At 33.2% G+C, this 16376-nt stretch overlaps 2 protein-coding genes across 3 annotated transcripts in view; one reads left to right on the top strand and one right to left on the bottom strand.

Moving 5' to 3' along the window:
- The first annotated feature begins 9053 nt into the window (after positions 1 to 9053).
- LOC108694097 (carnosine N-methyltransferase) lies at positions 9054 to 12847 on the top strand. The gene is made up of 7 exons (XM_018203390.1): positions 9054 to 9488; positions 9822 to 10029; positions 10808 to 10965; positions 11220 to 11360; positions 11423 to 11585; positions 11999 to 12232; positions 12302 to 12847. Exons 1-7 carry the CDS (start codon positions 9373 to 9375, stop codon positions 12470 to 12472), a joined length of 1191 nt encoding a protein of 396 aa, XP_018058879.1. The 5' UTR covers positions 9054 to 9372; the 3' UTR covers positions 12473 to 12847.
- Positions 12848 to 14242: 1395 nt separating this feature from the next.
- The window catches only part of LOC108694098 (protein KTI12 homolog), a 10207-nt gene continuing 8073 nt past the window's right edge, over positions 14243 to 16376 (bottom strand). Inside the window, exon 5 of one of the 2 annotated variants that reach the window (XM_018203392.1) lies at positions 14243 to 14499. In XM_018203392.1, coding sequence (XP_018058881.1) covers positions 14299 to 14499 — 201 coding nt within the window. In that variant the 3' untranslated portion in view covers positions 14243 to 14298. The remainder of the gene's footprint in view (positions 14500 to 16376) is intronic. The other variant, XM_018203391.1, reaches the window with a different exon arrangement.

Raw genomic sequence — 16376 nt, 5'->3', positions numbered from 1 at the left:
TTTTACTCTAATAAATTTTTTATACTAAATATTATAATTACTGGAAGTAGTTCTATGTTACGTCATATGTCGTCATATACTACTACAGTAGTAACACTACTGGCTCAGCATTGACACTATTGTGTATCAGTAATACTACTGTAGTAGCAGTAGTAGTACATTAATAGATAGAATTTTATTACACTTTAGCGTAAGAAGGGGATTTGGTTTACATAAAATTCTAACTCATTCATACATCCATACCTCGTCCGCAAGCTGTCGCACCTATATTATTATAAAGTTTTAGAAAAATTTTTGCTTATCCCTTTATTTCCCTACTTTTCTGATTAGATCCTCTGACTTCGCTTTTTTATCTACATTATTTCATTTTATTCCTTTTCGCTTTATCCGCTTTTCTCTTTTAGTTATATCTATTTCTAATGTATACTCTCGTTCAATACCATACGTTCTCATCTCATATCACAGACTTATCTTACTAGCTATAATTATTATCACATATTTATTTCTTACTTATTCCTTAGTTCACCTTATTTTTCTTTTCTCTCCATACCTTCCCTCTACCTACACATTTCTTCCTTGTCTTCTTTTGGTTCAAATTTCATTCTTTTTACTACCTCCCTCTCTTTCCATAATTTATTTTATTATTATTATTTTCCCTTTCATCTCATCTAACTCTTTCACACAGCTCTTTCTCTTATCACACAGTTTCCTTAAAATCTTTTCCTTATCTTTTCCTAATTTACCTAGTTAAATCTTTCTCTTATTTCCGAATATTCCTCTACGTAGTGCTTTAAATTATCTTTTCCCACAGAATATATATATATATTACAGAATATAGGGTGCGTTAGGTATTTGAGGACATATTGACTATAAAACTAAAATTTGTATATTTCTTAGAAAACTTATTGTATTTTATTGAATTTTTTACAGCAAAGTAAGTAACTCGTAGGCTATACAGTTATTCGATAAAATCGCCTTCAGCAGCAATAACAGCTTTAATTCTCTGCTGAAAACGTTTGCATGCTCGAATCAAAGGATCCTTATGCATCATTACTCTGGTAATAGTTGCTCTGAGGGAATCAATTGTGTTATGGGGATGTTTATTGTCTCCCGTTCTACAACGCCCCATACATAGTAATCTAAAGGATTAAGATCAGGGGAGCTAGGTGGCCACATGTTTGGGGTTATGTGATCATGCAGGACACCCAATCTTGCGTCGTCGTGGCTTTATATGAAGGAGTCCTATTGGAATACGTATGTTCTTTCATCACGCACGCTATCTATCTAGGGTTTCACAACTGCTTCCAAAACCGCAATGTAAGCAGCAGCATTCACCCGAAGTCCTTGGAAAAGAAGTGGGGTGGCATGATGTGTCCTTCATTGCTCACCACTCCCAAAACCATGACAGTTGCCGGAAACTTTGTGTGCATAACATGAGAAACTTCTGAAGGATAGCCACCTATCATTTCGTCGATTTACTTTTTGATCCTGATCAAAATTTTTTTTGTCAGAATAAAACCAGAGCATATCCGAGATTTCAGAATGTTTTAACTTGCATAGAAGTCGTTGTGCCCGGATGAATCGCTGTTTTCGAGTGCGTGCAGACATAAACTGACCTTTGCGCATCACGTGTGACTTGTACCGGATGTCTTCGTGGACAATGCGACGGATTGTGCACTCAGAAATCTGAAGATCTCTCGATATGGCCCTTATGGACTTTGAAGGGTCTTCATCAATAATGCCCTGGACTTGCTGCACAAACTGTGATGTTCTAACTGTGTCTGAACGTGCTTTATGTTTTTTGCGCTTGTCATCAGATACTTCTAACTCTCGACGAACTTTGTGAACAAACGATCGGGCAAGATTCAAAAATATGGAGATTTCAAAATCGCTGTGATTCGCGTGTATAGCGACGATAACAGCGTGCCTTTTCATTTCATGAGTTAGCTTATTGTCCTCCATTTATGATTGAAAGGAAAAAAGAAAGAAAAATATATTGCTGTAAAGTGATAAGCACATATGTGAGTGTAATACCTCAAATATCTGACGCACCCTGTATTTTTTCCTATACTCTTTTACCCAGTATTTATTATCTTCCTTTAAATTCCCATATCTTAATTTGAACAAGATTCTTATCTCTTCTCCTCTTTTTCCTTCCCCTAAATTATCTTTTTTCAAATACTCTGGGATCTTGCCATTTGTCTTCCATCTTTCCATCTTTATTTCCTTATATCTCTCGTTATGTCTTGCCTTTTGGATTTTATCGTCCTCCCACTGTCTTTGCCACCTCTCTTTCTGTATTTATTAATTGATCCTCAAAACCTTCCTCCCCATATATCACTTCCTTTGCTTCTATATCCTATCCGTTCCTATTGTAATACCTCCTCCTTTCCTATACATCCCCTTAATCATTCTTCTTCTTTTCTTTCCAACTTTTATTTGTCAAATTTCCTACCCTTCCTGATTTTATTTTATATGCTTAAATGTCCTTGCTCTTATTTCCCATTCTACCCTGAGCTTATCCATAAGAAGCTTCTTCATAATTAAATACCTTAGTGTGCAGTCCAAACTAAACATCCATCTTATATAATCTATCATAACCTTTTCCAATTCCTCTTTCTCCTCCCAATCCCATATTTCTACTTCATATTTCTACATAAGCCATAACACTTTGTACCAAATATTTAAATAAGATCCATCTTCTCCTGAAATCATTCCTGCACATCCTTTCACCTAAACCCCATACTTTTCTTGTCGCCATCTTCTACTTAATTCCGTGTGATCTTTACAGTTGCATCATTTCAATCATCTCATCTATTCATCTATTCAAAGTAAAGCTTATACTTAAATTCCTGCATCTCTTTTATCTCCTTTTTACCCCATTTCGATATTTCCATTTTCTCTCTTTCTCTCTTATTACATACCAATACCTTAGTTTTTTTTTGTACATAGCTCTAATTTCTTTTCCTCTCCTAAAACTTCCTATGATATCCTGCAGGGCTTTCCTATTTTTTGCCAATAGAATTATATCATCCGCATACGCAAGATTCCAAATCTTTTGTTTATCTATACCTCTGCCTCTAAATTTTTCGTCTAAGTCTGCGATGTACAAATTGAAAAAGACTCATCACACATCCCTGCTTTACGCCTCTTTTCGTTACAAAACTTTCAGTATCTCCTAGCTTCGTTCTAACCGTTACCTCTATTCCTTCGTAGGTCTTCTCAATTCTTCTAACTAAGCTCTCTCTTATTCCTTTCTCCCTCAAGCAGTCCCATAATTTGTCTACCTTGTCAAAGGCAATTTTCAGATCCGCAAACATCATGAAAACTTTCCCATCTTTTCTTTTCTTGCCTTCCCTTTGTATGATGTGCATTATCATGAACATATTATCGATCATTGACTTTCCTCTTCTGAAACCTGTTTAAGTTTCTAGGATCATTCTTTTCTCCTCTGCCTCTTTCTCTAGTCTATTTTTCAGCATCTCTGCATACAATTGGTACGCTGTGCATAACAATGATATCTCTTTATAATTTGTTGCCTTTTCTTGGTCACCCCTATAGGAATATACTATATCTATATACGTGAGGCGTTTGATAAGTTTGGTAAATTTCCATGAAATGGCGCTCCATTTGATGACGTGACATTTCGAAAGATCCACTCTTCGAACCCCTTCAGATGAAATTTCAGCCAGAAAGGACGCATAGTTCACATTTGGTAGTCATTTGAAGTAGGCTGTCTCAAAATCTGCAAAATATTAGGTGTACAACTTTGCTTCCGCCGTTTTCCTATAGATGGCTTTAGCGGTAAATGGTGGTCGAAATAAATAGATCATAGACATCATACAATAAACTTGGGCATCTGTCAACATAACCCCATAGAAACATTAGTCGATTTGTGTCTGCATCATAAAGTTATTCTACGTGCTATTCCATCAAGACAACGCACCGTTCCACAAGTCGACCGTTGCAATGACAAAACTACGAATTGGGCTATGAATTGATTCCTCATCCACCCTATTCTCTGGATTTGACTCCGTGTGACTTCTTTCTGTTTCCAAACTTAAAAACTTGGCTCGGTGGGAAGAAATTCTCGTCAAATGAGGAAGTCATTGTCATCGTCCGAGTATATGTGTACAATTTTGCTTCCGCCGTTTTTTTTCCGAAATTCAAGGCTTTATTGTAAAAAACTGGTTATACATTTATGATTCAAAGTATTGTCCATCGCTGGCCACTACTTTCTCCCATCTTTCGGATAGCGTACGAATCCCGCGTCGAAAAAACTGGTCATCTTTTGAGGCTATCCATGAATCGATCCAATTTTTTACTTCTTCATAAGACCGAAAGTGCTGATCAGTCAGGCCATGTGCCATTGATCGAAACAAGTGATAGTCAGAAGGAGCGTCTGGAGAATACGGCGGGTGGTATAGGACTTCCCATTTCAACGTTTCCAAGTATGTCTTGACCACTTTCGCAACATGGGGCATTGTCATGCTGCAAAATCACTTTATCGTGTCTCTCGTTGTATTGCAGCCGTTTGTCTTTCAATGCTCGTCTCAAATGCATCAATTGCGTTCGATACCGATCGCCTGTGATTATTTCAGTCGGTTTTAATAGTTCATAATACACTACGCCGAGCTGGTCCCACCAAATACAGAGCATGACCTTGGACGTCAAAATCACTATTCTTGAAGCGTTGAAACCACTCACGACACATTCTTTCACTAATAGCGGCCTCACCATAAGTATTTGAGAGCATAAGTATTCGATGAGCCTCAGCCGTAGATTTCTTCAAGAAATCTTGAAGTAAAAAATTAAAACCTCCCGCAATGACGAGAATTTGACTCGTAAACTGACATTTTCAATCGAGAATAACTTTATGATGCAGACACAAATCGACTAATGTTTCTATGGAATTATGTTGACAGATGTCCAAGTTTATTGTATGACGTCTATGATCTATTTATTTCGATCACCACTTATCGCTAAAGCCATCTATAGGAAAACGGCGGAAGCAAAGTTGTACACCTATAATAATATATCCATCACTGGATTTATTGAAACATCTCGCTGCACAACATGTATGTGATACCTCCAAAATATATAAAAATCCAAATCTACAAGAGAATCACATTATTAATGAAACAGGTATCTAACTTCCGTACTTTATTTTTAACTATGAGGCGTTTATTAATTTAAAGCTTATTCGTGACAATATATACATTGCTTTTTCTCACAATTTTACATAGATCTGATAAATTAACTTACCAAAAATAGTCAGAACAATAGACAACACAAGCTGCTTCAACATACATAATATATTCTGTCAGGTTATAATACATGTTCATGGAGCATATGTATGCGATCCAGACCACAGCCAATCACACCATAGTCACGTGACGAGTCTCTCTTTTTAGGATCTCTGGCATCCAGAGATACGTTTCTTGCGTGATGTACATAGAAGTTCTATTTCTCTTCATGCACACTCGCTGCATGCATGATTCAACCTACCGCCAATTGCATGATCCCGCCTCTTCCGGTGCATGAGACCGCATGAAGTGCCTCATCTCTCGAGCTAAGATAGTTCATGCATTCAACAATTTTAGCGCAAAACTGAAATTATAATTCGGCTGGGGCGAATGTACTCAAAATCATATAAAGATTAAAGATACGTAAATAGGATATCCAAAAATTTTTTTAATTTAACATTTCATATATATGTATATTATATAATATATATATATACGATATTATAGAATATTACTGAAAAATTATGCGTAAATTAATATTATAAAAATTTCGGTTGAATCGGTATTTAATATCCAATACTGGTATTTGGATCTCGGTTTTGCGTATATCGCTATAGAATATCAATTTTTAGTCCCTGATTTATATGATACTGAAAAATTAATATATTGTTATATTACTGTTATTTTTCATATCATTTTAAATTCCTGAATATAAAATAGTAGATTATGATAGAGGTTACATTAGTCATATCCTTATAAAATAGGTAAAGTAAAAATAACGGACTTTAAGGATGTCTTATATATATAATTATAGCAAAAAGTTCCTAAAATTTGATTTTGACGAATATGTGCTATTTTCATATGATTTGAATAATAAAGATTGTATGCAGAATCTTATCATTTACTCATAACTAAAATGCAGAAATGTATTTTTGAATTTCTATTGCTAATTATTTCTGAAAAAAATGAAAAATTTTTGACAGTGACAATATCTCAAATCTAACCTTAAAATCCTTACCTATATTTTAAACTCTTATAACTTCAAGTTGCTTCTCAGTGAATCGACTTCGGATTTTGTTATAAGTGTCTGAATATATGTAAGAATAATCTGTAAAAAATGTAAGAAGATGTAACAATAATTATTGAATGCATTTGTAGTTCAGTGAATTTTAAATTATCGTTCACTGCATGAATTCGTTACTAAAACCGCATGGAATGTATTGGAAAAACAGAACATATCCTGCACTTCATACCATGCACTAAATATTCATGCATTTCATGCAAGAAACGGAACGCACTCCAGAGCGACCACGCGCAAAATATCGGCTCCTTCCATTGTCTGATCAATCTCCGTCCGCTCTAGACTTTAAACGCGTGCGAACATAATACTAAAAAAAAAACTCGTAAAACTTTGAACGATTGTCTTGCATTTCAATTTCTAAATCTAAGAATTCCGATTCTAATTTTAAATCTAAAATATTATAATTCAATTTCTAAATCATAAGTTCTAACTTATAAATTATAACTTTAACTGGAATTAAATCTGTCCTCATATAAAATTAGTTATTAAAAATAACTAGTGTAGGGATTATTATTAAATATATAATTAATCTCATTCGAGTATGCATTTCGTAGACATCTCCATTCTCTTAGCTAATTCATCCTACACTAACAATAATATAATCGCTATCAAATATTAACAAAAGCGATCGCGCGTGCGATCTATTGGTGCGATCCGAATCAGCAGCTAAATTCGCCTAAGGAGTAGTAGACTATAGGTTTGTTCGCGTTGCATGCTCCAACATGCTCCTGTCATAGTTCCTATTCACTCTAATGAGGGCATTGGAGTGAGAAAGAGTTATGATAGGAGCATATTGGAGCATGCGACGCGAATAAATTTCTTGATATCATTTCTTTCTGAGAAACATTCGGGAATACTAGAGAACATTCGATCGGACATTTCAAGGTAAAAAAGCTTCTTTCTACATTCCGACAATTGCCGCCAATGAATTGCCTTTAACATGTGTTCCCACGTATTCGCATTTGCGTGCATCCATCGACATTCGAATCTTGGCGATTAGTTCACGTAGGCGATTGGTAACATAGTGCATGTAGAGCACTAAAAACGTAGATATTCGCGTTTTTATTTCTTTTTCTACTCCTTGCTCTTTCCCCATTCCATCATTGAGCTGTGATAGGTTATGGTTATTGCAGGTTATGATTTGCTGCTTGAAATTTTGTAGCTCCTTTCATTCCATTTTTGCAAAATTAGTTGAATATCTATCGTAATATTAGTGCATTAGAAAGAAGAGTGTCTGGTGTTCAGGTTATTTTTAGATAAAGTGCCAAATATGTATGTCAATTGGAAGAAAAGGATTGAAATTTCTCATCTGCGAGGAAGTATAGTGATGTTTGTTCACAAGTCATGTATTTATTTTATAGGAAGTTGTCAACGAATATTATCTGCAGGAAATTTAAATAATCGAATACCTTTTTCTAATCTATTGATACAGTTTACCGCAACGTAACATTTAAAAATTTTTTTGCCTCGTTAATATATAATATTTCAATTTTTTTATATCCTTTTTTCTCTTATGGTAAAATTTCGAAGTGTGGAAATACATAAATACGAAGCTACAAGGTTTCCAACAGCTTAGAAGTATAATCTATAAGACCATAATCTTCTCAGCTCAGCGGGAACAGAGCAAGGAGTGGAGAAAGGAGTAAAAATGGATACTCACGTTTATAATGCTTTAGTGCATGTTGCATCTTCGGTATTTTTTCAATATAGGGAAAGCGATACCATCAAATATCCTGAATGTTATATTTCCGCATCGGAAAACGAAAAAAGAAATTATCAAGAGGCCATTATATTTATTTGGGGCTTCTTGAATGTTTTGAATCCTGTAGTGCATGTTCTGTATTAACTGTCATTCAACACCCGTCGCAAGTGTCCCGAAGTATTAGAAAGATTCGTCGCTTATCTAAGGAGAGCGGGAGAGCAACCGTGGAATGATTTGGAATCCACTATAATCCACTATAATCGGAATATCTAGCGCTCGCCTTTAACCAATCAGTACTAACTTGGACAAATCTACATCGGCTACGATCCTCTTTCATACGGAATCGCTAATTTCGTATCACACCATAGGTTAGTTCGAAACCGGGGAACCGGCCAAGCCTTCCAGCTTAAAGTAAACGGACACGGAACTCTCTTTATATCATTATATCGAAATTAAGATCATTCAATAGAAAGTTAATTAGTATTCGTATCAAGTGCATTATGTAAACTAGGCCTATATATCGATGAACTCAAACTTTTGTCAATGAACACACTTTTTCTAAGGCTATGTTTCAAAACCTTCCTCTCTGAAGATTTTACTCTATATGCTATAGTATACGTTACATGTACTATATATTTTGAGTAAAATTTTCCTCGAAGGGGACGTTTTGAAACGTTTAAAATGAGTACTATCCCTACTCTTCGAATGCGAAGTTTAGAAATACTAGGTCTGTGAAATTCATCAATTATCCACTCAGCAACCATTTTAAAATTTTAAATATACAGAATATATAAGAAATAAATTCATGATTGGCTGCTAATCACGTGATTGCAATGATCAATCAGGACACTTAACATCAGCGCTTCTCTTATAAATATTGAACTCTAAAACCAGCTGAGTTGGCTTGGAGTAGGGGAAACTTATGATAGTTTGAAATTGAAGAGTTTAAAGTTAACAAAACAACGAGAACCTATCGTATTCTCCCGAGATCCGTTCATTTTAGACAAGCGTTCCATATCCCCCATAACCTTTCTTTCCTTCGATTAATGTTTATTTCATTATAACCGCGAAAAATACGCAAAAGGGAATATCGATGATATTATCTCCATCAGCTACACCTTCTGCGTTACGTCTTCCTTCCTTACTAGCGCTCGTGTATACATACACCTCTCTCGTTGCTTCGGGTACAGAAGGTGCGAACGGGGAGCGGCTACCGCCGGCGCCGTATGAAAGAACTGTAAATTCTCCAACTCTAACCCAAACGCTCTCCGGCACGCGGAGCGAGAGGTAGTATTCGTTATAAAATAAGACCCCCGCGGCCCGCGGAAAGTCGTATATTAAAGATGGAAGCGATGGACACGACTGCGAGTTCGCATCCGAGAAGAATGCACAATAGTTACGAGGATGAAGAGGAGCGAAAGCACTTTCAGAGAATCGTCTCTGCGTTTAGATATTACAAGTGAGTGCCGCGGCTCCAGTCTTGAGTCGCTCACTTTTCTTCTCATTTTCTCTCAAATTTCATTCCTTCTTATTCCTTCATGCCGATGTCGATGGCGAGAACCGGTATGACAACTATAGTCTTGAATTCCAGTTTTCCTTTTTATTATTGCTCAAGAGTCACTGGAAAGACATATTGCATTAATTATCGTTCATTGCGAAGATTCGATTTGTAAGCGATTACTATTCAGAGGTCACTCTCGTGATATTTTTTTTATCATAATATGTAAATAACGTTGGCAATTCGATGCATGCAGGAATTCTTCTGTTTGTTTAATTTCTGTTTTTTGTGCAGGACACACTCCTTGCTAAGAGTGAGAAAAACAGAATCTTATTTTCTTAGTCTACCGCAACATCATCAGAAACTTTTGTCAAAGTATAAGGAACATTTACAAGAGGTCAAACGGTGTATCGAGAACAATGACCAGATCATAAAACTCATAATAAAAGATGTAGCCCATATATTTGAAAACGTATGTCCAACTACTGCTCAAGTTGACAATGTAAGAGATATTACCTAACGTTTTATTTATCGCACATAGATAGAATTTAATTAGTTTAATAGTTTTTTTATACAATATAATATTAATATATTTTGAAATATATTTTGATATTTTTATTATATCCATGCAACATATTTTATCTGGGAAATGTCCTTAGGACATAGGACATTCTCTAGATATTCCTTGAAGATGTATGCTACATGGGATATACTTTGGTTAAATTTAATTTTAATTATTTCAACATAGGGTGGGAATAGTGCTACGTTAAAAAGTTAAAAGTTAAATTTAAAAAATTAATTTTATCGGTAACTATTAACTTTTTGACTTTTTAGAAGTCAACCTTTAAATCTAATGTGAGAGAATAATAGTATAATTTAGATAAGATTAATAGTATAATTTAGAAATTTTATATCTTTTATTGTTTAATCATTAGTTGTAGACAAAAATAACTAGTGATTCTTTAATGGATAAATAAGATTATGAGAAAGGAAAAATATAAAAAATTATGAAAAAATGATCAAATTTTTTCTTTAATGTTCATTCAGACCAAATTTAACTGTTAATTTTTCAATTACTTTCTTTATTAATGTAACTTCTACTTCAATTAATTTCAATATGGACTATTTAAATACAAGTTCATATTGAAAAATTTTTAATTTTCAAAACTATTAACTTTAACTAGACTTAATTTAAAAAAAAAAGTTAACTTATCCAACTCTGCTCAAACTATGCTATCTCTGTGATATTGTTCTATTATGTAAAATAGATTTCATTACAGACGCTAAATCTAAGGCCTGTAATGTCGGATCAAGAGAAAGTACAAGCTACCATTAAGCAATTGGTACGGGACTGGAGTGTAGAAGGTGCTGAGGAACGAAAAGCGTGTTATCAGCTAATTGTAGACGAAATATTATATCAATTTCCATTGGAGAATTGGTATGATAATTCATAATTATTATACAAGCAATTATTGTAATATAGGAAACACAAAAAAGCAAAATCAAGAGAAACTTGCAAAATCTATTAAAGCTTATAAGACTTTAAGCTGCCTTTTCATCAAAGGATACACTAAATTAACATACAGGATGAACCTTTGATGAAATTACAGTTGAAAATATTTCAAAAGTTTCTTTTGTAAGCCACACCGAGACATGATTGAAAGAAATATCAAATGATAGTTGAATTTCCAGTAAACCATCGGACGTGCATATTTTAGTACCTGGTGCAGGATTAGGCCGTCTTGCTTTTGAAATTGCGAAGTGTGGATATACCTGCCAAGGAAATGAATTTTCCCTATTTATGCTGTTTGCATCAAACTTTGTATTAAACAAGTAAGTAACAAGGCAAATAATCATTTTCGCATCTTTTGTCACAATTTTTCCTTTTGTAATAGATGTAGAGATATAAACTTGTATCAAGTACATCCATGGGTACATCAATATATGAATAACTTGAAACCTGAGCACCAGACGCAAGCGGTTTCTTTCCCCGACGTAAGCCCGAGCGATCTTCCAGGAAATGCGCAATTCTCTATGACCGCGGGTGATTTTTTAGAGGTAATTTTTAAAACAAGAATATATAACATGCACAATGAATACAAAATATTTATACAGAGAAAATATCTTTTAAAAATCTTTTAGAAAGTAAATATTAATTATTTATTTATACTTATTCTGTTCTAGTATAAATAAAAGAGTACGAATACTTTTTGTGTGTGCAATACTACAAGTTTTCATTTTCGCTTATTATTAAGATAATATATTTTAATTATTACATCTTTTTACAAATAATTTTAAAATAATTTGAAAATTTACAATTTAAAATAAAAATATACAATTTATTTTATTCTTTGTTAGTAAATCATTAGTTATTTTCTAAAAATAAAATTTTAAAGTCTCCTCTACAAATATTTTTTGCGTTAACTAAGTAATCATAATATTATCTGTTCAGTCAACATGATTTATTTCAGGTTTATACGGAAAGCAACCATTGGGATTGCATCGCGACATGTTTCTTTATAGACTGTGCCAATAACGTTGTACAATTTATCGAGACAATTTATAAGATCCTGAAGCCAGGAGGCGTCTGGATAAATCTCGGACCGTTGCTCTATCATTTCAGCGATTTACCAAACGAAGACTCGATCGAGCCAAGTTATGATGCTATCCGTGATGTTATTCTAGGCTTTGGCTTTCAATTGGAGGTAATAAATTTTATTTTTACGTACGATATTCCTGAAACGTTCACAGACTTATAGTGTATTTTTTTTCAGAAAGAAGAGACAAAAGTGAAAACGCGTTATGCCCAGAATATTAATAGTATGTTACAGTGCGAATATAATAGCGTGTATTTTGTTTGTCGAAAACCAAATGGACATGTGGACGGTGTAAATCACAATCAGAATGGAGGTGAAACTAACAGTGCGCAAGAACAAGAGAATTGATTACAGCATGGCACTTTTTCTTCTTGAAGAAGTGAAAGAACACTAAGATGTTATTGTTTAAGTGCAGCCGTGTTTCACATGTGAGAACTAGTTCTGATTGTTTAAGACTTATATTTTTTCTTTTTTTATATCTTTATCTGTCTCATTCTAATATAAAGACTCATACAAAAAAGTTTTCAATGGCGCTACGAGATTGTTTTCGTAACTTCAATAATGCCTTGAAAATAATAGAACTATTTTTTTAAATTAATCAGTGTACCATAACTGCAAACAATATCTAATCTAATTACATTTCTTGTTTATTGTATCATGAGTAATTTGATTGAAGTCAAAACATATGTTTTGACAAAAGTTTTATAAATATTTACAAACCAATGATTTTCATTATTGTATAATTATGCGATATCATTGCGTGATAAGATTGTGTGTGTGTGTGTGTGTGTGTGTGTGTGTGTGTGTGTGTGTGTGTGTGTGTGTGTGTGTGTGTGTGTGTGTGTATACCCACAGGATGTTCAATGTACAGTCCGTATGATTTTTCAGACACTTCCGACAGTTAAAAAAAAGTTGAAAGGTGAATATTCATTTGTTTTATACAGGCTACAACTTACAATTTTACTAAAGGAAAAATTTTAAAAACGTTTTTTTCATAAAAAAAAAATCAAACTCGTAATCTTGAATTTTTTAAATAGCGCCATACAATTTTTTCCCATAATATTCAAAACGAATTCAAATCACTATCAAAATATCATTTTTATTAATTTTATTGCATATTTTATTAAATAAGTACATGTATGTATGCATATATGTGTTTATGTTCTATGTCTAGTCAGAAGTTGTAAATACTACTGTTAAAAATAATGTTGCAAATTTATTAAATATAAATAAAACATCAATAAAAGTGACATTTCAGTAATGATTTGAATTTATCTTGAAGATCTCTACAATATTATGAAAAAAAATTGTATGGTATTTAAAAAATTTAAGATGACTTTGATTTTTTTATAAAGAAAATGTTTTTTAAATTTTTTATTGCATGTTGTAATCTATATAAAACAGATGAATATTCATCTTTCAACTTTTTTTTAATTGTCGGAAATATCTGAAAAATTATACGAATCGTCACGCTAAACGTCCTATGTGTGTATATATACAGGGTCTCTCTAAATTCCTGTAATACAAGATATTTGTTTTAGCATAAAGTATCACATCTTGTACTCTGTATGCGAGAATTTAAAAACATCCTGTATATATGTGAGTCATTCGATAAGTCTGGTAAATCTTTATGAGTAAATCTTTTTGACATACCTGGGAAATATTCCATTCTCCAAATTGTTCCAAATCAAATTTCAATCAAAATTAATGTATTGTTCACATTTGATAGTTGTTTAAAGCGAGCGAGAAATTAAGTAGATGAGGAAATTAAGTTGCCGCGTATAAAAATAAAAAAGGAAACGAATTTCCATGCAAAATCAAGTGAATGAGGAATAAAGTGGAGGAGGAATCAATTTGAAACCAAATTTTGTAATTTTGCACAGAATTCATTTTTTTTTTATTTTTGTACGCGGCAACTACTAAATTTGTCATTCGCTTTAAATGACTATCAAACGTGAACAACGCATCAATTCTAGCTAACATTTGGTCTGGAAGGGTTTAAAGATAGATAATTTTCAAATCACGTCAAATGGATTGTTACCATTTTATAAAGATTTATCAAACTTATCAAAAGACCTTCGTGTACACACATACACGCATACACACACACACACACGCGCGCGCGCGTAAAGTAATATTAAAATTAAAAAACAAAAAAATATATAAATTCACTTTTATCGTATATTGTTATTGAGATATTGTACAAATAACGTGGTAATTTGCTCAACTTCATTTTGTTGCATTTTACTAAAAGTTATAAATTGTCTTCTTAATATTGCAAGTTTCGACGGTACGGTTGTGCGTTTTAAATTCACACTAGAACCTGGTATTTTTATATCGTAGTTTATTCCCAGTTGTTGCATTGACAGTATTACCTTTAAAAAAAAAAAAAAAGGTATTTCTTGTTAACGTTCACATATAAATCGCAGCGTTTAATAGAGCATTGTGTACAGCTTTACAGACTGCATAGATTATATAACTTTTTTACTTCAAAAGTGACAAAAAAATTGAATTTTCCAGAAAAGAAGAAAAATTATTTTTAAACATAAGAAGTTATTGATTAATCAAATTAAATATTGGTCAAATGAATAAACTTTTAACATAACCAAGAATAATTTTTTTATTATTTTCGTTTCATAATCCTTAAAAAATCCTGTTATTTAATTGTAACGTTTTTGTTATATAAAAATTCATTATTAATGATAATGATGATTAATAAAATAATTTTTAATTCGTTCAATCCCTAATCAATAATCACTCGAATAATAATCACTCGAAAATTTTGCTTCTTTTCAACGTTGGACCACTTTTGAAGTAAGGAAGCGATATATTGTATAGTAAAAAAAAGCATTTAAAGCCCGGTTGTTCCATCTTTTGGTAAATTTTACCTGTTAGGTAAATCTGGCAATTCGCGCGTTGGGATTGAGTAATCCCAACAAGTAAAATTTACCAAAAGATGGAATAACTGACTAAATGAAGAAAAAAAAAAACAAAAATATGTTTACATCTGAATTTTAGTATAATACTCAATCACTTGCTCCATGAATGTGTAGTAGTACACTTGCGAATTATTACCATATATATAATATTACTATATTGCTAATGCCAATTAAGAGCGAAAACATCACGCAAACGATATCTACTTCTCACTTAGATAGTGTACCTGCTTCAGTACGCGCGTTTCTAATCAATTTTATCATGTACATACATCTGGTCCGCGTCCGCATATATTTATTGCGTAATGCATATTACATATCTGGAGACATTGGTAATGTCTCGGCACTAAGCATGACGTGAGATAAGCATGACGGATTGGCGAGTTGCGCCAAATCGAAATTATCGAATCTCAATAACTGCATGATTATATGCATGTCCAACATTGTTGTTTATATAAAAGTAGTTAAAAAAAGAAAAGAAACAAAAATGCGATTTTGTTACTTAGAGCATGCGCACACTCGAGGTACACTGTGGAAGTGAGAAATCCAATATTCTCTATCTCGCTGTTTTCGCACATCTCCCACTCCCAAAAAGAAGCTGCGTTAGCAAAATAGGAGTATTACAAATGATTATTGCCATGGAATTAATTATATAAGGTGAATTATTGCGCATAATGCCGGAGTTCAATCAATCAAAATTGTACTTGATTTGCAGTGTACTTATTTGCAGAATGAATCATGTGAATTTCTGCAAATGAAATCAAAACTTGATTGGTTGACAGATCTCCCCAGATCACTATTTTCAACCTATTGTGCATCCGTGGGAATAATACATTTTACTTCTTACACCATAATTATTACTAGACATCAAGATCCATGATGGAATAAGATGAATTATTCCCATAAACATAGAATTGATCTCATCAACTTCAATTAATCTAATCGGTTAATTAAGTATCAATCATGATTAGTCAATTCTGCTGAACAGCAAATGCAATTAATTAGTTCCAATGTAACAATCAATCGATAACCTAACCTAACCTAACGCCGCGTTAGACAGAGATACTAATATATTTTTCTTTGTTATCGATTTTGTTAAGACTATTAGAAAGCCTCAGGAAGAGTAATTGCATCACGTGACTCGGTTTCCTCTGATTGGACATGGGCATCAAAGCCGTAGAATCATGATGATTATGCCATTTAGGTTAGATGACTGCAAAAGTCGCAGTATGCTTGTCATCTTGTGCTGCAATTTCCTTCTTAATTTTTCAATTGGTAAGGTCTTTGTAAGTGATACATATTATTGATCTTGGAAA

Source organism: Atta colombica, unplaced genomic scaffold (assembly GCF_001594045.1).
Source record: "Atta colombica isolate Treedump-2 unplaced genomic scaffold, Acol1.0 scaffold114, whole genome shotgun sequence".
Lineage (NCBI taxonomy): Eukaryota > Metazoa > Arthropoda > Insecta > Hymenoptera > Formicidae > Atta > Atta colombica.
This window is presented reverse-complemented; position numbering and strand designations above follow the sequence as displayed.

Bases quoted from the DNA above. Each gene is read 5' to 3' on its own strand.
- LOC108694097 (XM_018203390.1), top strand. From the start codon at position 9,373: ATGGAAGCGATGGACACGACTGCGAGTTCGCATCCGAGAAGAATGCAC. The intron at 10,030-10,807 runs GTAAGAGATATT...ATTTCATTACAG, and splicing joins CTACTGCTCAAGTTGACAAT to ACGCTAAATCTAAGGCCTGT. The intron at 11,361-11,422 runs GTAAGTAACAAG...CTTTTGTAATAG, and splicing joins TCAAACTTTGTATTAAACAA to ATGTAGAGATATAAACTTGT.